This window comes from Equus caballus, chromosome 13, assembly GCF_041296265.1.
Source record: "Equus caballus isolate H_3958 breed thoroughbred chromosome 13, TB-T2T, whole genome shotgun sequence".
NCBI classification, from domain to species: domain Eukaryota; kingdom Metazoa; phylum Chordata; class Mammalia; order Perissodactyla; family Equidae; genus Equus; species Equus caballus.
The window spans coordinates 52,493,977-52,515,783 of record NC_091696.1 but is presented as its reverse complement, the minus strand read 5'-3'; the positions used below and the strand labels follow the sequence as shown (position 1 = coordinate 52,515,783).

The 21,807-nt window shown below is 50.1% G+C and overlaps 1 protein-coding gene across 3 annotated transcripts in view; it reads left to right on the top strand.

Annotated features, from left to right (window-relative positions):
- The window catches only part of CRAMP1 (cramped chromatin regulator homolog 1), a 64,550-nt gene that overhangs the window by 3,111 nt on the left and 39,632 nt on the right, over positions 1-21,807 (top strand). For all 3 annotated transcript variants that reach the window (XM_023616638.2, XM_014730258.3, XM_023616636.2), the window contains exons 3-5: positions 10,033-10,226; positions 15,394-15,547; positions 21,311-21,394. In XM_023616638.2, the coding sequence (XP_023472406.2) occupies positions 10,033-10,226; positions 15,394-15,547; positions 21,311-21,394 (432 nt within the window). The remainder of the gene's footprint in view (positions 1-10,032; positions 10,227-15,393; positions 15,548-21,310; positions 21,395-21,807) is intronic.

Below are 21,807 nucleotides of genomic sequence, written 5' to 3'. Positions count from 1 at the left end.
AGTTTAGAGATGGAGAGAGTAAACACCTGCTGTATCTCTCTCCCCGACATCAGGTGGTGGAAACACAACAAAGGAATGGGCTTTCGGAACCCATTGGGGGGAAGCTTGATAAGAAGCCGAGAATGAATGATCGCAGGATCTGACTTGGGCTCCTTGCCCTCTCCTTCAAGTCTTCTAGGCTCCCAAGTGTGAAGGGCATCAAGATGTGGCCCTGTGAGTTTCAACCAAGGTTTCCTTGGGTGCCATGGAAAGGCTCTCCCCTGGGGTAGCAGGTAGTGAGAACATCTGTGGCCTGATATAAATGAGCAACCACCTGCAGTGTTTGTCCTGGTATCCTGAGGTGACTGAGAAGATTCCAGCTCCGCGAGGGTCCCTGCCACAATAATAAAACCACATGGCAGTTTTGTTCCTGATTGCCGTGGCCATTGTTGCCTGAGTTTATCTGTTTATGTTTCAGCATTCTGCTTTTTCTTAATTGTACAGTGAGTTGCTCTTACATCCTTTTTGTTTTAGGCCAACTTTGTAGCAGTTTTGTAGATAGCAAACAGAACATCAATTTCCAGTGAGTTTCACATGAAAAAAAACTTTCACTTAGTTCCTTGGGAAATGGTCATCTAAGTTTATTAGATGATCCTGATAATTTTAAAAAGGAAATGTTTCAGAAGCTAATGGAGAATCCATTTTGGAGATCTGTGCCAAATGTGTACCGTTAAACTTGCTTCTTGTGCCTCATTCTCAACTGAGGATGTCTGGCCTCTGAAGTCTTGGCCTTACTCGTTTTTTGGTAAAGACTTTTCATGTAAGTAAACTTACTTAAAAATGTAAGTATAAGGTAATTTAGTATATTTCAGAAACTAAAACTTGCCTCATATAAATTTATTTTGGATGTGATTGTTGCTGATCGATTAGGAAAACATTAATTTGTTTTACTGGCTTCATTTGTTTTGTAAAAAATAGTTTTTCATTCCTATTTACATATGTGACTCACTTATCACCTGTAAGCTCCTGGAATGCCTTCGAGGGTTCATTTGTGGCTTCAGAATCCCTGGATCTGGAGTCCAGTCAGAGTTCACAGCCTCATCACTCTGGGCCTCTGATGTCAGTTGGCTTGCTTGATCTTTTGAATCTGCTTTTCCATCAGAGAGGCATGTTCACCTGTGGAACTAGGAACAGCAGGACTGCTCTACTCTGGAACTGTGGCTGCAAAGATGAGACAGGTGCTGGCGTGCATGCACTCTGTCACCTGTAAACGGCCACCTGTATGTAAGGTGAAGTGATGCTAAAGTTAACTTGAGTGTTGGGTTGGACTTTTGGCAGTCAGGCGACGAGGGGAAGTTTCCTTTGCTTCCGTGGCTGCGTGGCTTGCTCCGTGGCAAAGGTTTCCGGGAGTGGCCTCGCATCAGATCACTGGCGCTGCTGTTCCTGGTTCCTGTGCCAGTGTGTGGCTTGGAGCAGCGATCAACTTTCCGTTAGTAAAATGGACATTTGTTAGAATTTGTGCTTTTTTAGGACTTAGGCATTTTCCTGTATTAGCAGGCAGAGATCTCTCTAACTAGATAGTTAAGCTAAACCGTAATGGTGGCTTTTAGGAGAGGGGTAGGAAGCATGTCTCACCTGCTTCACAGAACTTCTTGGCCAGCGTAGGGCCGTGAGCGTCTTGGTGAGGCCTCCTCTTGGCCGTGCTCTGCGCATGGGCTCCCTGGATCCTTTGGATGCACTGGCCCACCCATGCCCAGGACACCCCCTCCTCATGCCTTAGGGCGACCTCTGCTCCCAGCAGCCAGCAAAGAAGGTCACATTGTGACAACTGCCTGCTCACCTTCATAACTAATTCTTAGAGGGGCATTTGTCTTACAGACTGGAAATCTTTATCTGGGGTGGTGAGCGCGGATCAGTAAGGAAATGAACAGTGCTGGCATCTTTTGGTTTTTTGCTTCAGGAAACATGATTTCTGTGACGCTGAAGGAATAATCACAACCTGTCGCTGGAGGTTCCTTTGGTCGATCACTTACCGCTCTGGCAGTTTCAGTCTTCAGGGGCGTGAGAACCTGGCAGTGAATTTGGAGGAGACTTGTGGAGAAAAGGAAGTCCTCCTTGTTTTGCTTCTCTCCACACAACTGTTTTCTTTCTTTATAAGAATAGACTCTTTTGTCAGCTTCAGTGAGAAGTGACTTTTTTTCTAGTACAATTCTGAACTAAATTCTTCTTGAATTGATAAGGAGAAGGTAGCTAAGATTTAGCGCCCATGTGCCAGGCATCTTGTGTCTCTGTTATTTTGTTTTTAAATGGCTGCAGCAATTGAAGTTTGTTGTTTAAATAATGTGCTGGACCTAAAGAGAAGGTAAGCTGCAGGCCAGAAACCAGTGGATGTGCTTGATGCCAAAACAAGTGTTCCTCTAGCTCCCCATGTCACCCAGGTGACCCGAGGACACATTTGAGACTGAAACCCAAAATGCGTATCTGAGAACACGTGCCAGGACACAGAGCCCCCGATGCGCTTTCCCGTTTGGCCAGTTTGTGATCTGGGTGATTCTGGGCAAACTAGTGCATCTCAATTTCTCTGTCTGTGAACCGGGATAATGCCAGTGCCTGCCTCACCGTGGTTAGTAACACAGCAGAGCCCTGCCCTCTGTGGTTAATGGCTTCCAGTGCCTCTCTTAGGGAAGTCATGCCTGGCTGCGAGGTTGGGGAGCCATAGGCTAAATCTGAACAGGGGGACGGGCAGGGGGAGGCCCCGTTGCGGGTAGGAGGGTAGAGGCCCCAGGAATGCCCCCATGCTGCTGCCCTGTCAGGGTGGTTGGGCCGAGGGGATGCCCGAGGTGGCGGCAGTCACACCTCCTGTTTCCATCAAGGCCCCTCCCCCCCAACTTTCATCTATCTGAAATGGGGGGAGTTAATCAAAAAATGGGCTGTCTCCACAACTGGGCTGTGTCGCCTGGCTTTTCTGTGCTTGTGCTTAGGAATCAGTAAATCACCGTGCAGAACTTATTTATATTTTGCATAATCTGTGGGCTGCCTGTAGCTTCTAGATGTTTTTACAAGAGACGTCTTATGAAATACCTCACCCTGATGTGGTGAACCTCTGGGGGACTGGAACCATATTGAAAAGAAGGTTGAACTAGCACAGTCGGGAGACCTGGCTTCTCCCCCCAGAGCCGCTGAGTGGCGGGTTCAGCTGTGGGGCAAAGAGAAAGTCGCTCGACATGCTGGAACTTTAGGTTCTTTACTCAAAATGGATTGGATGAGAAACTGTCTGAAGCTGTGCTTACCTTAACATTTAGGGATGTGTGGAATGGACTTGGGTCCTGTGCGTTCTCAAGAGAGCACCCTGGAAGGTAGATAGCCTGAACTCAGGATAATTCTATATCTGGTGAGCTCTGCTCAGCGCTTGCCTCTCGGTGAGCACCGGGCAGCAAGTGGCCGGAGTGTGTGCTCCTCCACCCGGGTACGGAACTGTGTAGCGCCTGGCGTGGCTCCACCTGCTCTGTGGGCACTGTCGTTCTCCCTTCCTCAGGCACTTGGATCAGTCCCTTGCTAGCTGGTCGAGCATGGCCACGAATGCTATGAAGTCCCTACCTTTCATACTCTCGGGGGAGGGGGACACACCAGATGATCACAAGGCCACTGAGGCCAGAGCACTGTGGTTCTTCTGCACAGTCTGATCTCAGTAAATGATATTTAATAAAGTCCAGGGCAACGACCACTACTTGGAGCCTACCGTGGCCTCCTGGGCGGGATGCCAAGCTTTTCCAGGAGCCCTTTGGCTTCGTTGGAAGAAGAGGAGGAGGGAGACAGGATGTTCCGTGACTCTGGCCGGCGCACAGCGTCACACCCCGTGTGATGCATATGGCAGAAGACACAATAACCTGGACACGTGGGCCCGTTGTGTGACACAGACCCCCTGTGCATGGTAGGTCAGGAGACCTGTGGCCCAGCCCACTTCAAAGACAGGTCACAAAGGAGCTGTGCAGGACGGAGAGGAAAATGTCTGTAAACCACAGGTCCTTGGTACATTAACTTGAGGATTGTACAAATTGCATTTGGGTAGATAGTATAGATGAGTAGACAAGGTAATATTTGAATATCAGTTTGAAGGCTGAGCTGTTTTTCAAATTACCTCATTGACTTTTAATGTCAAAACTAATAGCGTTTCTGTAGTGTCTGTCTTTCTGGAATTGTCTTTTGCCAACCAAGTATACTTTAGGATTTTCATTCCATGTAGTACATTGTGTCTTGTTTTGGATTATATGAAGATATAAAGATAACAGGAAAGATTTCTGATAGCAGAGTCACAAATGTAAAATTTAGCTTTGTTACGGATGGTGGTGCGTAGAAGCGTTTTATCACGTTAAGTAACTGCAATGTTCTTAGCCCTGAAGAACAGTGTGAGAAGTGCCAAAACTGGAAGACATTCCCAGGTGTTTGTGGTTTGGATGGGGTATCAAGAATTACCCACAGAAAACCATTAGAAAATCTTCACATTATTGGTAACGAGGACACATGTTTTAATAGAAACAATGGGGTTTTAGTTGGGTTTTTCTCAAACGTTGTGGAAGGAGCAGGGAGAGTCTTCTAGGGAGGCCAGCCCTGGTCAGTGTTGAGGACACTGAGCCTTCTGGATTGCCAAGGACCGGAGACACTATGGGTGACACCCAGGATGCAGAGATGACTGGGTCCTGCCCCGGGACCACAAGGTTCCAGGTCATCTTCAGATCATAGGAGAGGATGTCACGGAGGCCGAGGACCCTGGATGGGGCTCTCACAGCCTGGCTGGAGTGTCTGGATAGGCTCTTCAGGGACTGACGGAAGGACGAGTGGATGGGGCTCTCACAGCGTGGCTGGAGTGTCTGGATAGGCTCTTCAGGGACTGACGGAAGGACGAGTGGTTGGGAGGGACCCTCCTCAAACACCTGCCATGAGGATTCGAGCAGCTTTCCGAAGATGAGTGGGGCAGCAGCGTGTGTGACCGACGACAGGGGCAGCCCAGAGAGAGGTGTTTAGATTCATCTGTTGAGGTGACATTTACTGGAGATTGGCTTGCTTGATGTCTTCTGTGTGGCCTTTGTAGAGAGGGTGTCCCCTCAGTCACGTCTGGACTCTAAAAGCAAACCTGGCTACTCGAGCGTCTGATGTGGGCGGCGTGTGTTACAGACGCACCCTACGGGAGACCTTGGCATTTTGCCTCCTGTCTCAGCCGTGCATATTGTGACCTGACGTGGACGTGTTGGAACGGAGCAGTGTGTGCCATCCTCGGCCTCTGAAAGGTCCCTGCCCTCTCCTGCCATGGCTGCAGGTGACGAAGAAGCGTCCTCTGCCAGGCTTGGAGGCATGTGTGCCTGGGGACCCACTTGGATTAGCTGGACTTGAACTGTCTCTCTAACTGAGAATGGATGAGGGGCGGGCGCGGCTCGCGTGTCGTCTCATCCCGGCATGTTATGGAACACCTTGCGTCTGGGTGGTCTTCTGTCACTCTTGAGATTTTGATGTTCCTAAGCCTTGGAAGGAAGCCCAGAGGAGACTCCAGGACCAAGCTGGTATGTGACGTGACAGGCTCATTAGTTCTTCTCTGTCTTCCCTAAGCTAAGTCACGTGGTTTTGTTTTTCGAGGCAGGCGTCCTCCAGAGCCTGACTCCACTTACGAGCCATGTGGTCTTGAGCACATCGTCAAACCTCTCGATTTCTTATCTGTCCCAGGCTGAGGGAGGGCTGTCGAGGTCCAGTTCCTCTACCCTGAAACCCTTTGACTCTTGGAGTTCTCTGCATGAATACAGAAGCAGCCGCGACATGGGCAGCAGCCACTGTGATGTCGTGTGGCCCGAGAGGAGGATGCCCAGGTTTGCAATGAGAGGCTTGGGCTCTGGCTTGGTTCCTGTTGCCTGGTGACCTTGGGGCTTTGGTGTTTTTAGATTGCTGCCAGACCCTTGGGCACAATCACCTGTGTGGGGTGGCAGGCAAGCTACTCCACCTGTGCCTCAGCTTCCCCAGTTGGAAGACCAAGATAATTTCCTCCTCTTCAAGTGGTGTGAGGGGGCGTGTACGGTGGGAGGGGAGTGTGAAGAGGAGGGAGGCAGGCAGCTTGGCTTGTCTGGAGCTGGAGTGGACGAGCGTCACGGGAAGGCAGATCGAAGCTACACAGCTGTGTCCCTCACGTGCACTGGAACGTGGGCTGTGGCTGAGGTTGGTGGTTTGGAAGACCAGAAAGGAGGCTGTTAAGATTATGTCACCCGGAAGTGGCCTGGGAAAATGGCAGCAGAAATGGGAAAGGGGAGAAGCCAGGTGGCAGTGGGCAGCTGGAGGATTGTGGCCCTGAGGGGGTTGAGAGGGAAGAGTGGGCTCCATTTTGGAGGCACAGGGTCCCAGCAGCCTGGGTGGGCAGGGGCAGAGCGAGCACCGCAGAGGCCGCTTATCTGTGCTCCATTGGTTCCCGAGCTCCCATTGAGCATCTGCTGTGCGTGAGGCCTGGTGCCAGCCTTGGGCACGGAAAAGTAAGACACTGTTCTTCCTTTCAAAGAGCTCACTGTTGGGATCCTATTCTTGTTCATCCTTTCCCTTCAGGTTTCTTGGATACCGACTTCTCATCACACAAACTCCTGGTAACCCTCTTTGTGGCCTCAGAAATACAGTCGCAGATGGAGCGTCGACTTCGGCCCTCTGGTTTTGCTGGGCTTCTCGCACCCACTCCCACCCGATCTTGTTCAAAATTGGCTTCTCTTTCCACCTCCTGCCTTTCTACTTCGGTGCTCCTTGCTTGCTCCTCTTCTGCCTTCACTCATCACTGTTTTCATCTCAATTTTTCTTCACTGACAGCAGCCTCGCCCAGGTGTCCCAGAGTGTCTTTGGTGCCGCTTCTTGTTCTTGAGCTGGAGTCATTGAGTGAACCTGAGGTGAAGCCGTGAAGCCCTTTTCTCAGCCGAATTTGGGGATGGACCAGATACCATGTTCTCTTTCCACCCTGAAGTTTTGTGGTTCTACTTTACTCTTTACAAGCGTTTAAGGTCTGGAATGCTGGGTGCCAGATGTTAGAAATGGTTACTTGGAAGTGATTTGTTGTCTTTTGGAACATTCATATTGCTTTATTTTTCTCTACTGAGGATGTATCATTTTTAAACCATCAGAAGGACAGCCAGGCGTCTCTGCAGCTGACCTCTGGCCGGGAAGAGGGGCTTCCTGCTGTGAGGGGTGGTCTGCTGCCTCTCGCACTCGGCAGAGCCACTTTCACTGTTCTACCTTCTTTCGCATCCACTGGTTTGGTTTATCCTGAGCTTGCCCCTGAGGTTGCTTCCAGGTCAGAAACACTTCCATTCTGTTTTCCTTTCCATTCTGTTCGTTCTCTTTGTTTTGGGTCACGACCAGTGCTGTGATCCAGTGAAATCTCACGAAAACCAGCAAGACATCTGCAGTATAGAATTTTAAAAAATGTATGCCTGTTACTTTGGGGGCTGACAAAGGGAAATCTGAGTTGTGATTGTAGGGCTCATTAGCAAGTTGCCATTGTGTTGGAAAAAAGAGTTTAGTGAGTGTATTGTCAGAAGTTGCAAATGACTCTCAGATCCTTTGTTGTGGGTGGTGCAGAGGTGGACAGGCGGCCCTTCCTCATATGACTACGTGTGAGGACCTGCGAGGACCTGCGGGCTCCAAATCGACCAGGACTTCTTGTATTTAAGAGTGGTGTTTTATGTGTTTCTTGGTTTTTTTTTTTTTTTGAGGAAGATTAGCTCTGTGCTAACTACTTCCAATCTTCCTCTTTTTGCTGAGGAAGACTGGCCCTGAGCTAACATCCATGGCCATCTTCCTCTAAATACATAAGACACCTACCACAGCATGGCTTTTGCCAAGTGGTGCCATGTCCGCACCTGGGATCCGAACCGGTGAACCCGGGGCTGCTGAGAAATGGAACGTGTGAACTTAACCGCTGTGTCACAGGGCTGACCCCAAGAGTGGTGTTTTAAATGGCACTTGTAGCCTGGTCTTCAGTTCGCAACGAAAGTATCTCTGACCTTCTAGAAATAGAATGAAACTGATTATCCCTGGAAATGTGCTCTGAAGTTGCCACACCTGTTGAACAACGTCTTGGGAAGTGCTAGGTTCATGAATGAGGTCACGTTTTGGGTTTGGTTTGGTCAGGTATGGACAGAGTCAGACAATGTGTTGAGTCCATCCTTAGCCCATTCTGTAGCACAGAGATGCCCGAGTTACATTTCTGTTGTGTCTGTGGGATGGGAAGGGAGCAGCTGGAAAGTAGGCAGGGACGTGAAACATTTTGCGGTTGCTTCTGTGACCGTGTATTTAGGACTGTGAATGTTGAACATTCAGATACAGCAGCGGCCGGTGGCACTTTCTGTGTGATGGGAATGTTCTGTGCTGTCCAGCACAGTAGTCACCAGCCACATATGGACGTTGACTACTAGAAATGTGGCTGGTGTGACTGAGGAATTGGTTTTTTTGTTTTACTTAAATTAATCAGTATTTAAATTAAATAGCCTCGTGTGGTTAGTGGCTGTCAAATTGGACAGTAGAGCTCTGACCAGCAATTATTTATGATACCTGAGCGTGTTTCCTTATGAAGTTAGCCTGTCGCTAACCTAATATCTTTTCTACACGAGAGAGTCAAACCCCTTGCAGGAGCTGAGTAATTTCTTCTGCACGTGTGAGAACACATTCTGTTTCTGATAGCTGACTGATGAGGTTAGCTGTTTTCAGGTACTCCTTATTTTGGCGTAATAACACAGATCCATGGCATACAGTTTGAAAGGTACAGCAAGGTGTAACAAGAGAGTGACTCTGCCTTTCCCTGTCCCCAGGCAGCCCCTGCACCAGTGTCTTGTGTTTTTTCTAAGGATAGTCTTTGCAAGCAAATATGGGTTAATGGACTCTCACTGTTCCATTTCTTTTATTTCTTGTGATTTTCTGTGAAACTCCTCATCTTCCCTCCCCTCTTTGGAGGCGGACTCCATTGAGGGGCTGAGGGAAACGTGGCCCCGAGCCCCAGTCTGCACGTGGCTGCCCAGGGAGGCCCCCACCGGTTGACCAGGAAGTGGATGTGGATCTCGATGATTATCTCATGAGGATGATTATCTCATGAGGAAAGCGTCCTATCAATAATCTGCATGTATTTGGCTTTTTTTCTTTAAAGCAGTTTTATTTGTATGATCTTATTTTAACCCTCATTGTTCAGAGTTTGAAGATTTCTCATCACTTGATGGTCCTGCGCTTCCGAGAAGAGAGTGCTAGTTACGGCAGGGACGTGCTGGGAGTCCGTTCCTCCGAGAGGAGGGAGCTGAATGGGTGGAGGCTTGGGTTAGGCCATAAAGGTTCTTATTTGTGACCTTTACTTCTCGTTTATGGCCTCCGCTCTCCTGCCCGAAGCTTGGCCTGACCCGGCTGCACTTCCTCATGCTTCCCCTTTGCCGGGGCTCCTGGGGCCTCACCGTGAGATCAGGAACTGATGCTTCAGTGGCATTTGTGAGGTTGTCGGGCCCCTCTCAGAACACCAGGTTTTGTTGGTGGAAATTGGTCAAGAAAAAGTTTTAATCTTTTTAAAGATTCTTGGGCATCAAATATCAAATGATTCATATTCTGAAGCATTGATTATATCTAAAAGAAGATATTGTCTTACACACGTCTGAATGTTTTTTTGGGTTTGAATTTCAATTTATTTGAAAAGATAGGATTATTTCAGCCAAAACTTTGTTTGAAGAAGAGAGATGCTTTGAATTGTGATGGACGATGTCTGTTCACAGAGGGGAAGAGAGCTGTGGCCTCCTACGTGGACATTATCACTTGCTCTGTCAGGGCCTCCATGTCAATGCTCTTTCTCCTTTTCCTCGCTGTGAAAACATTTGAAAGAGTCAGAAGGTCAGGCCAGGATGATGTCGTTCCTGGGCAGCCCCACTGGGCACGGTTGGTCCCAGGTGCTGTCCCGCTATGGCATCAGCGGTTTAGCAGCGTGGAGGGGCCCCTTGGGGTGCTGGGGCTTTCCCGTGCCTCTCTAGCTTTCTGGAACAGATCACTGTATAATTCTCTCTCTCCAAGGAGCCGACGGGGGTGGATCGTCGTCCGGAAATGGCTCTGGAGTTGCCCCCGCCGCCCCTGCAGGGGGCTCTCGCTCCTCCTCCCGGAACTTAGGGTCTTCAGGCACTGAGAAGGAAGAGGGCAAGAAGGTGCGGCGGCAGTGGGAGTCGTGGAGCACCGAGGACAAGAATACTTTCTTCGAGGGGCTGTACGAGGTGAGTCATGGAGCCAGAACGGGCGCCCGAGCCCCTGGCCTCCTCCCGTGTTGTGTGGCTCTTTCAGCTTCCCTTTGCCTTTCTCACCACGCAGCTCCTAGGTCTAGACCAGCAGCTCCAGTGGGGAGCCCCTCAGTGGCTGTGGCAGGTGTGGGTCCCCAGAGCCAGGCCTCGCCCTCTGACCTTGGCTCTCTGTCGCCTCATTGTGACCTGAAAGGCTCTTACTAGTGAGGTGGCTGTTAGGAAGCCTCTTGGTATGCTTCTCGTCTTTTCTAAGATTTTGCGCATTGTCTCTGAAACATATTCTTTTTTCTTTTTAAAAGATTTTTATTTTTCCTTCTTCTCCCCAAAGCCCCCCAGGACATAGTTGTATATATTTTGGTTGTGGGTCCTTCTAGTTGTGGTATGTGGGATGCCATCTCAGCACAGCCCGATGAGCGGTGCCAGGTCCGCGCCCAGGACTTGAACCGGCAAAACCCTGGGCCACCAAAGCAGAGCACGCGAACCCAACCACTTGGCCACAGGGTTGGCCCCTCAAACATATTCTTGACTGAAGAGTGCTACCCTTCTCCCTGGCCTCTCCTTGCAGCTAAGTGGGCCCGTTCTGGAGGATGTTCCCTGAGGGGGAGGGGCAAGGGGACACTTGCCACATCAGTCAGGCAGCCAGCTCAACCCTGAGAGCCGTCGCAGCTGACCTAGACAAGTCCTAAAAATAGAGAGGAGCTGCCCCCTGATCCCGAAGCCCAAAGAAATGGCCACGCTCCCTGCTAGCCATTTTCACTTACATGTTTCGTTTTTTTAAGTCTTGGTGATTATAGTGAACATACTTTTTAAAATTAATGTTAAATGCGTTCTTCATGGTGTTTTATAGTTCTGCTCAGTATTTTTTTAATGCCTATCACTATTCTACTTCACGTGCAGACACCTGTGGCCTGCATGCTCTCTGCCTGTCTTTATAAATAAAGTTTTATTGGAACACAGCCATGCCTGTTCATTTGTGTATGGTCTCTGGCTGGTTTTGACGACAGTGGCAGAGTTGCGCAACTCAGCAGATACTGAGTGGCTCACAACATCTAAGTGTTTACCCTCTGGCCAATCCTTGCTCCACTTAACCATTTTTGTATTGTTGATTGGTATGGTTCCTTCCAGATTCTGTTATAAATAACACTACACTGAACATCTTTGTGCACATTCTGTATTTTAGACTACTTCTTTGGGATATAGTATCTAAAGAAGGTTACACAGTCAATGAGCCTTATTCTTTTAACGGTGAAGTAATGGAGTGATAAAAAAGTTTTGCCAAGCTTGCAAAACAAGACTCGTAAAGGAAGCAGGCTTTAGAATTGAAACCGTGAAGTCTTCATAGAGAGATCAGAAAAGAAGACACCTAAATGTAGGTAGGACCTAGAACTCAGTGCCGATTCAGAATATTCCTGTGTCTGGCCTCCTCCCTTCCCTGGCCTGGCGGTTTGGTTCTGCTGTCCTGGTTGGAGGAGGCCCATGTGTCGGTGCCGTTAGACTGAGCTGTCCAAGGAGAGAATGAAGTGTGCACTGGTGGCTTGTTCCAGTAGGTGCAGTCATTCAAACACATTCACATGTGTTCTCTTTCTTCCCTTGACAGTTTTCGAATGAAGCATGGGGGCTGTTCCTGTGTAGGTTGTCCCCTAGTCATGTCCTCTCTAAGCTGTTTGTTAGGCAGAGGAGACTTAGGATCCCTGGAATGTTCTTAGGATCAGCAACCATTGCTGATCTGTACCTGAAACAGTTACTGCTTTCCTGTCGCCTTTCCTCCTTGGGGAGAACGTGGGCTCTGCAGGCACTCTGGCTCCTGGGCTGTGGAAAGTGGATGGGAGATGTGGTTGTCCATTAAACGTCGTGGGGAGGAATCCCCCATTAGTGACCTGCCCCCCTCTCTCCAGGTGAGTAGTTCGTCCCTTCTCGTTAGGCTAGCCTTCTGGTGTTAATTTTTCTACCACGTAGGTGTCTGTTTTGAGGTTTTCTGAAATTCTTGATTAATAATGATAGTTAATAATTGGCTTTTCTGATCACTTAATGCTTTCCACTGTTGGTACTGTGTATCCCAAGTAGTGTGTTGGTGTGTGTGTATGAGAGAGAGAGAGCGCGAGAGTGAGTATGAGCGCATGCTTTATGTCTGTCATTTTGTGTGTCTGACCATAACTCTGTGGACTTTGACGGGGTCCTGATGTGTGACTGCTCCGCTGGGGCATGCATGACCGTGAACATTGCACGCTGTGGGGCAGGGCTCAGCGCAGACCTCTGCCCAGCCGAGTGTTGCTTCTGCCATGTTTGTCCAGGTCGCCTCTGCCTTTTTGATGCACACAAGTCTGACTTAGCTGTGCTTCAATTGATAGACCCAGCTCAGAGCAGCAGAGAGGGACAAGGAGATTGAGCGGCTCTCATAACTGGGAGGGACAGGGAGGGGCTTGCCGAAGCCTGACTGGATGTAGGGACTCTGACAATGTCATTGGGCTTCGGTCTGTCACCCTGTGCAGTGGGGGTGACATGTCTGTGCTCATTCTCTCCTGCTTCAGACACTCCCAGAGGCAAGAGTGTTCTTCCCATCACCCAGGCAGGACAGTTCTGGACAGGACTGAGTTTGGCCAGGGCTGTAGGGCGTGGCCCTCCTGACAGAAAGCACCTGGGTGGGAAGGCCAGCAGGGCAGACGCCTGGACCAATGTCATCTTTGACACCCTCTTACTCCATTTCAATGGCGGTTCTTCACAGAGCCTTTTCATTTTCCCTTCTTATGTCTGTCCATCTGTCTGTGTTTGCTTTTGCCATACAATTCTTGATTCCTACCTTACAGCCACACGGCCAGCATCCTGTGCTTGTTTTTCACTAGCTTGGTAATTGCTGAAGTCCTCATCGAAGTTTGGAACACTCTAGTCGTGCTAGAAGTGCAAAGAAGTGCCCCTAACGGGCTGACCACCTAATCAGGGAAGTGTAACAGGCACATGACAAGGACCGTCGGACTGTCAGAAAGTGTATGTGACAAACACGAGACTTGAGAGGCAGCAGCGTTTTAGGACATGGGGTCAGGAGTCACAGACCCCAGGTGCTCTTCCCAACCTGACGAGCCAGGCCGCCATGCTGGCCTGTGACCCGCTGCAGAGCGAGTCGTGAGATCTCGAGGCTGTCTGCCCTTGTCCCCGTCCTGCGTCTGACGGGAGCTGCGGGAGGCCTCGTGCGGGAGGCACCCAAGCCGGATCCTGGAGGAAGGCGCCCCCACACAGCTTTGCCTTCTTATGTTTCACCTGCTGTCGCTTCCTTTTTAAACAGTGAATGAGCTTTACTTCTTTCAGGTTTTTTTTATTTTTTAACTTTTCATTTTGAAACAACTTTAAACTTGGAAAAAGTTGCAGAAAGAGTACAGAGGACTCCACATGCCCTTCACCCTGCTTCCCCGATGTTCACACATTGAGCGTGACCAGCAGAATGAGGGGCTCAACGTGGAGACCACACCATCTACCATCTCAGGCTTGGCTCCGGTCTAGCCGGTATTCTCACAGGTATCGTTTTCTGAATCAGAATCCCAGCTGCATTCAGTTGTCAGGACTCCTGAGTCCTCTGACCTGGGCCTGGTTCTCAGTTTCCCCCTTTTTCCCCATCTCTCATGACCCTGATGCTTTTGAAGGCTCCCAGGCTGTTAGTTTGTGGAATGCCCCTCAGTTTGGGCTTATCTGAGCTTTCCTCGTGATTAAATATAGAGTTGGCATTTTTGTCGAGAATACCACAGGAGTGTTGTGCTGGCCTCCTTGCATCTGTCCAGAGCACAGGGTGCGATCTGTCTCAGGCCTGGGGATGTAAACCATGATCCGTGTGTTCAGGTGGTATCAGTCAGGCTCTCCACTGTCCAGTCATTGTTTTTACTTTGAAACTATGTAAAACCCTGTCTCTCATCATTCTTTCTCACACTAATTTTGGCAACCACTGCAGCTTTTTTTTGTTTTTTTTGGTTAGGAGGAGTGGCCCTGAGCTAACGTCTCTGGCCAATCTTTCTCTTTGTACCCGAGGAAGATTGTCGCTGAGCCAACATCAGTGCCAGTCTTCTTCTGTTTTGTATGTGGGATGCTGCCACAGTGTGGCTTGATGAGCAGTGTGTAGGCCCATGCCCAGGATCCAAACCCATGAATCCCAGGCTGCTGAAGCGGAGCATGCAAACTTAACCACTACACCACCAGGCCATCCTCCCATTACAGCTTCTTACCTGAAACAGCTCTTCCTGTAATCTCTGCCCAGTGATGATCCTCTGGTCCTAGGATTTCTACACTTATTAATTGGAAATCCTGTGCAAGGAAAAGCTCTCCCTTCTCCCTCTCTGATGTGTTTCTATCTGTATGGACCTGGGGATGTTCACGCTTTTCTGAGGGTCATAATCCTTCACATCTTTGTCGATTTTCTTGCCCAAATTGTTCTGGCTTTGGCCACTGGGAGCCTCTTCAGGTTGGTTCCTGTGTCCTTTCAACACATTCCTGTCATGCTTCGAGTGCGTCCTTACTTTCTGGCACCACAAGATATTCCAGACTCACCTGGAACATGCTGACTGTGTTCTCGGGAACCTAAATTCTGTTCTGAAAATCTGAGACTTGCTCAGCTTTTGCGTGGGGGTGATGAAAGGATGGCCCACAGATGTGTTCAGAGCATATTCTGTGTGCTTCTCTTACTAAATGTTCATATTTGCTATCCCTGTTCGAATATAGAATGTTTTGTCTGTTGAAGCAGTGAGGGTGCTTCTGAATAGTTGATGTCTTGTTTTATTTTGAGATGCCGGGTGCACAACACCCTAAGTTCCTCCATCGTCGCTTTCTGTCTTCCGATGAGTGTCTTCACTGAGCTCTCTGGTTTCGTGGTCTCTAAACAACTCCAGAGATGAAGCCGTTTGTCTGAGTGATAAGCTCTGGGTTGTCCTTCCCTCTTTGGTCTCCACATGCTGTCTCTCCCTGAGTTTCTGTTGCTACTTTATCTGTTATTCTCATTGTTATTCTAATTAAAACCTCAGGTTCTACGGAAGTGAGGTTGAAGCTCAGGCACAAATGAGAGCTGTGAAGGACACTTGCTTAGCCGCAGCCCGTCCTCTTTCCCCTTTCCTGGGAAGTGTCTGCGTTGTACAGAGGCTGTGCTTTTACCGTGGACTTTGTTTTCCAGCACGGGAAAGACTTCGAAGCGATTCAGAACAACATTGCTCTGAAGTACAAGAAGAAAGGCAAGCCTGCGAGCATGGTGAAGAACAAGGAGCAGGTCCGCCACTTCTACTACCGCACGTGGCACAAGATCACCAAGTACATTGACTTTGACAACGGTGAGTGTGCGCAGCTCCGCTTCCAGGACGGCCTGGGCACGGTTGGCTTCTGGTCGGGAGCGTGGTTTCCACAAACCCAAAGGACAGCTCCCTGGCATTGTTCCCACCCAGCCACGTGTCCCAGGATTTCCTTGCCTTGTGGCGCTTTGGCTGGTGGTACACTGTGGGTCAGGTTGTGCGTGTTTCCGGTGGCATCTGGGTGCCTGGCTCACTCTGGGCCTGTGTCCCCCACTGGGAAGGAAGACCCCACAATTGATGAGGAGAGGTGGGGCCACAGGCACAGGCAGGCTAGAATCATACCCCTCCAGTGCTTGTCCTTCTCTCCCAAGTTAGGGCTCGTTGGGGTGAGGGTTGGGCAGGCCTGGCGTGCGTCGACTGGGGCTGGAGGGCTAGCTTTCCCCTGGCTCTGTTGTCTGACTTGAATCCAGATTTGTGTCGTCTTGTCTTTAATGCGTGTGTCTGGGTCGTCGCCAGGTGTGGTTCTGACTTGCCGCCCAGAACACCCTTTCTGATCAACACCTCTGTCCTCAGGGGAGACATTGGCACCTCCTGTCTCCACATGTCAGAGAGTCAGTCTTCTGTGTCCTTCTGCCCAGTCTTGCTCTTCATTTCTACAGCTTCATGCACAGATTGGTCATTCCAGACATTTGCTTCTATTGGCTTCACTCACTTCTGACATTTCTCTTCAAATAATACTGATTCTGGTCCAGGATAACTCACCGCTGTGGTTGCGTCACTCCCGCTCTGAACCTTTGCCGTGAGCCCTCCACGTGGGCCCTCCTCCCTCCTGCCCTGCCTGCCTGTGTTCTCTGGCCGGGTTGGTGCGTCTCGGCCCCAGCGCGTCAGTGTCGCCCAGGCTGACCTGTCCGACTCTCCTCACGGGCTCTCCCTCCTGTCAGGACGCCCGGACCGGGGTTCCTCCTCCCACCTTAGAAAGGCCCAGAGAGCATGGGTCAAGCTGTCTCCTTCTGTAAAGGGTTAGGTGGTAAATATGTTTGGCTTCAGGGGTTTGCAGTCATTATTGAAACTCCTTCGCTCTGCTGCCTTAGCTCATTGTGGACAGTGCATAAACGAATGTATGTGACTGTGTTCCAACAAAACTTGGTTTACAAAAAGAGACCGTGGGCTGGGCTTGGCCTGCGGGCCTTGGCTTGCCAACCCCTGCCCTAGAGAAATCCGTTCTTGCCCTAGAAAAAGCCGCCGGCCAGCACAGGAGCTCTCATGGGTGTTTTCCAATACTGTCCCTGACTGTTGCCCTTCGAATCTTTGTGGACATCTCTCACCTGCCAGTCACAGTCTTGCTGGTTCTACCTCAGAGCTTTTCAGATCTGTCCTCACTGCCCGTTCCCCCTCCGTGCTGTCCCAGACCGTTGCTGTTGTCCACTCTCTGGTCCTGCCCTTCCTAACCCGCCCTTTGCGTTGGCAATCCACACAAGGCGCATGACTGCCTGGACTGCTCACTTCCCTGAACCCCCAACCCCCACCCTGCCACATGCCTTCACCCTGCCCTGTCCCCGCTCCTGGGAATGGGATCGCCACCCTCCTGCTTACCTACACTTCCCTTTGTGCCTTGACTCCTGCCACCCCTGCCTGGTTGGCCTCCCTAACCCTATGCACCTTCCAAGACGACCAAGCCCCGAGTCCGCGCACCCGGAAATCCTTCCCTGGATCTTTCGCGCCCCCACTGCCGCCTGACCGCAGGCCTACTCTGTGCCTGACGCTGAGCACGTCGTGTGCTCTTCCCTCTCGGACAGATGAGAGAATGCTAGCTCAGTGGTGGAGGCCTTGCCTAGCCCACCCAGATGGTAAGCAGTAATCAGAGGAGCCAAGATGCCAGGGCAGGGCCCGCGTTCTCTCTCCACCATCCCTCACTGTCTCCTCACCTTTCTCTTCTGTACGTGTAATATTTTCAGACCACCTTTTGTTGTTGCTGTAGAATTTCTCCTTGTGTTTTTTATTAAATGTTCTTTCTTTCTTTCTTTTTTTTTTTTTGAGGAAGATTAACCCTGAGCTAATATCTGCTGCCAATCTTCCTCTTTTTTTTTTGCTGAGGAAGACTGGCCCTGAGCTAACATCTGTGCACGTCTTCCTCTACTTTATACGTGGGACGTCTGCCACAGCATGGCTTGCCAAGCAGTGTGTAGGTCCACACCTAGGATCCAAACCGGCAAACCTTGGGCCGCCGAAGCAAAATGTGCAAACTTAACTGCTGTGCCACCAGGCCGGCCCCTTAAATAGTATTTCTTTGAGTTGACTTATACAAATGAATAAATTTTACCTCTCCTTTTGGACTTGCAGGTCACTCTGGTGTTTTTAAATAATGCAGGTGTGGACATCTTTATTCGTACAGCGCTTTTCCTCTTCAGAAGTACTTTCTTCAGATAAATTCACACAATTGAGATAACTAAGTCTATGCAAATGGATGTTTTATGTCTCCTCGTGAGCGCTGTCTGATTATCCTCTGGGAGAATGAGTGTCTGCTGCTTCGCTGTATTTCCCATCTGGTTCTGTCCTTTTTTTATTATTATTTTTATTATTTTTATTTTTTTATTTTTTCCTTTTTCTCCCAAAGCCCCGTGGTACATAGTTGTGCATTTTTAGTTGTGGGTCCTTCTAGTTGTGGCATGTGGGACGCCACCTCAGCATGATGAGTGGTGCCATGTCCGCACCCAGCATTCAAACTGGCGAAACCCTGGGCCGCCAAAGCAGAGCACATGAGCTTAACCACTCGGCCACAGGGTGGCCTCTGGTTCTGTCGCTTCTCACAGAGGTGAGAAGGAGCTCCTGAGAGTTGAGTGTGTGCTGTTTGCAGCAAGTCCCATCTTCACAGCAAGACCCCACATGAAGTGCCTTCTTTCTGCTGAGTTATGGCCCCACTGAGGTTCTCTTTGGCCAAGAAAATGCTCTTGTTTCTCACGAGTCTTTTCAAGGTATCTTTCCTGCTTCAAAAAGCCTTCACGGGCCACCACACAGGGTGTCCTCCTTCTAGTCCTTGCAGGGGACACAGTCTCAATGTTTACTACGTGTAACCGGGGACTGCCTTGGAGAAGGGCTTGTCGCCCCAACTCCAGTCCCTCGGGCCCAGGGGCCTCCAGTCCAGCCTCGTATCTTTATGGGGAAAAAACACAAACAGAATGGTGAGTCCAACACTTTTCAACAGTGTTGTCTGTTTACGTCAGATTACCACTGTTTCTAGAGACCCGCGGAGAGGCGCTGTCAGTGTCCACACTGGGGGACGGTCCCTCGATCGGACTCAGAGGCCTTTTTCTCATGCTCTTGTTATTTGTTGGCCTCAGTCTCCACGTGACCGTTAACACCGGATTCTCTGCTGGCTTCGGCACATCATGGCCCCTCAGCCATGGTTTGTTCTTTTTCGGGTCGTCACCACGGTGTCTGTGTTTTTGCTGGCTGTGCTCAGCCTTCACTGCACTGTTTCTCAGATCACTAGTTTATTTGAAAAAAAAATGCTGGTCTGGATCCTGTTGAGTGCAGAGCTGTTGTTAGTGTCTGTCGTCTTCACAGACACCCTCCCTACCTTCCAGGGTGGCACTTGGGAATGATTTTTAGCGGTTTGGCTCCATGTTGTCTTTTACATTTTTTTTGTTATTTATCATATTCTTTCATGACTTTCTGAAAGTTAGTCCGTGAGAGCGGGTCCTTCATCCACTTTGGCTGGTCTCAAAAAGGTCTCCTCAAATGGGAACACCGTCCCTGACGTCTAGAGAGGATGCTGGACCCCCTCCTAAGCTCCTCTCCTTGTCCCTGGAGTCGTGATTCCTTGGCCCTTTATCTGGCTCAGGGACGAAGGGTAGGCGAGCTGGCCACCCTCAGGTTCCGTACCTACACCTTGGTTCCACGGCAAGCTCTATGAGATGAGACCCAGCATAAGTTCTTTCCCCCTTCTCTGTCGTGTGGCCTGTGTTTCCCTCCTCCCTTCTGTGCCACCTGATCTGCATGCTTCTTGGCATCTCGTAATTGTGGGTCTTGTTCTTGGCATCCTGCTTGACCCCTTGAGAAGTGCCTTCTTGCTGTTGAGCTGGTGGCTCCACCGTGACTCTCAAGCTGGTCCTGATAACCGCTCTAAGCTGGGGGAAGCCAGATGACCAGGTGAAGCCGGAGGGCCCACCTGCCTCTGTGCTGCACTGGCGGTTTCATCCAGGCTTGACACTATCCAGCCATTTCACAGCCTCTTGCTCAGCCCCTGGCAACCACTGATCTGCCTTCCGTCTCTGTGGGTTTGCTTGTTCCGGACATTTCATATAAATAGAATCATATAACGTGTGGCCTTTCATGTCTGGCCTCCTTCACTGAGCATGATGTTTTCCGGGTTCATCCACATTGCAGTGTGTGTCAGAACTTCATTCCTTTTTATGGTTGAATAATATTCCGTTGTCTGGATGGACCCCATTTGTTTATCCTTTAAATAGTGTATCTTAGAAGTGTCCTGAGTTGTGGTCCCCTGGGAGAGTCTGGTGAGATCAGTGGGTCTTTCTCCCAGGAGAAGCTTCAAGAACAGTTGGTGTGTGTTGTTAACAGAGTCCCAGGGTGCTTAGAGCCTGTGCAAGGTTCAGAATCCTTGTTTTAGATCATTCATTCCAAACCTTATTTTCCACTTACTAATATATTTCTCTTTTCCTTTCCTATTGTTATAATCAGACACAGCCGAATGGTAGGACTTTGAAAAGGGGTCTCTGAGGAGGGAACCAGAGAGAACAGTTGTGAGAGAGAGTAGAGGGACAAATGACATTGGTCGCTGCTCTGGGAGATAATCCAGAAGGTGCCTGGACTGTGCTGCGGCAGGGCTTCCAAATCAGGATCAGGGTATGGCTTCAAGAAATAGGAAAACTCAAAGTGACGAAGGCTTCGGCATGTGAGGATTTACTCTGTCCTGGCAAAGACGCCTGCAGGTAGACATTCCGGGGCAGGCCACAGGGGCTCAGGGCCTCCCGTCTCTCTGCTCTGCCATCCTTAGCGCCTCGCTCGTGTCCAAGACGGCTCCAGGCAGCTGCCCTGGAGGAGAGAGGGGTGGGCAGAGGGGCACCTTCCTGCCCGAGTCAGTCTATTTAAGGAGCCTTCCAGAAGTCTCCCACAACACTTCTGCTCACACCAAATGCTAGCACTTAGTGATGTGGCCACGTCTAGCTGCAAGGCAGGCTAGGATATGTGCTGTCTTATCTGTCTGCATTGCTCCCCAAATAAAAGAAGGACTGGTTACTAAGGCACAGGGGAGAGTGGGTGTCAGTGGTCGTGAGCATTTGAGCTACGGTTCCTCTTCCATCTGGCCCCACGCTGGGGGTGTGTAGACCAGTGGTCAAAGGAGGCGCCGTAGGGCAGCTTGCCTGGCTCCAGCGCTGGCGGCCTCCCGTGGAGCTTGGGCGGGCTCTGTGTGTGGGTTGAGAGGCTGATGACATTTGGTGATTGTCACACCCCACCTCCGCCCCCATGGGAGCCAGCCCTGCTGGCCTTCCCCTTTTCTCCTCCCGGAGACATTACTCTGCCAGTTAGGACGAATTTTCTAACTGCCCTCCTTTTTCTCATTTAACTTTTTATTTTGAAAATCGCAAAGACAGCGCTGTATTCCCATGCTCTTGGCCGTGTTTGCCCTGATGTTAATACCTGTGGTACCAAGGTGCGGGGATCAAGACCAAAAAAATCAGCTGACTTAAATGTTCCCCCAGCACCATTCTTGTGCACGTGAGCTGGCCAGCCCCCGAACGTGTGTGTTTTCCCCCTTCTAAAGCCTTATGCTTTCCTTTCTTCCAGTGTTCTCTCGCGGGCTGAAGAAGTCATCCCAGGAGCTGTATGGCCTGATCTGCTACGGCGAGCTGCGGAAGAAGATCGGGGGCTGTGAGTATGAGCTGCCAGTGGCGTCCCAGGGCCGCTCTCGGCTTCATGGGTGACCTGGCCTTCCAAAACGCGCTCACACTCCCGCAGGGCCTGCTGTCCTGTCTCCAGTGGATCTTTAGTCCCAGGGGCTCTTCTGTTTTCCCTCAAGTTTCATCTTGAAAACATTTTAACGTACAGAAAAATTGAAGAAGAATATGCTGCCCACTGTATCCCTCCCTTAGAGTTCCCAGTCGCTAACGCGGGCTACGTTTTGTGTGTGGGCACTCTCTCTCCCCTCTCCACATACTTGCTGTTTTCTTGCTTAGCTGTTCGACTGTACATTGCAGACATCCTGGCACCCCCCTGAATTCCTCAGCCTCTGTCACCTGAGAACGAGGACATTCTCCTGACCAACCACAATCCTATTGCCATAC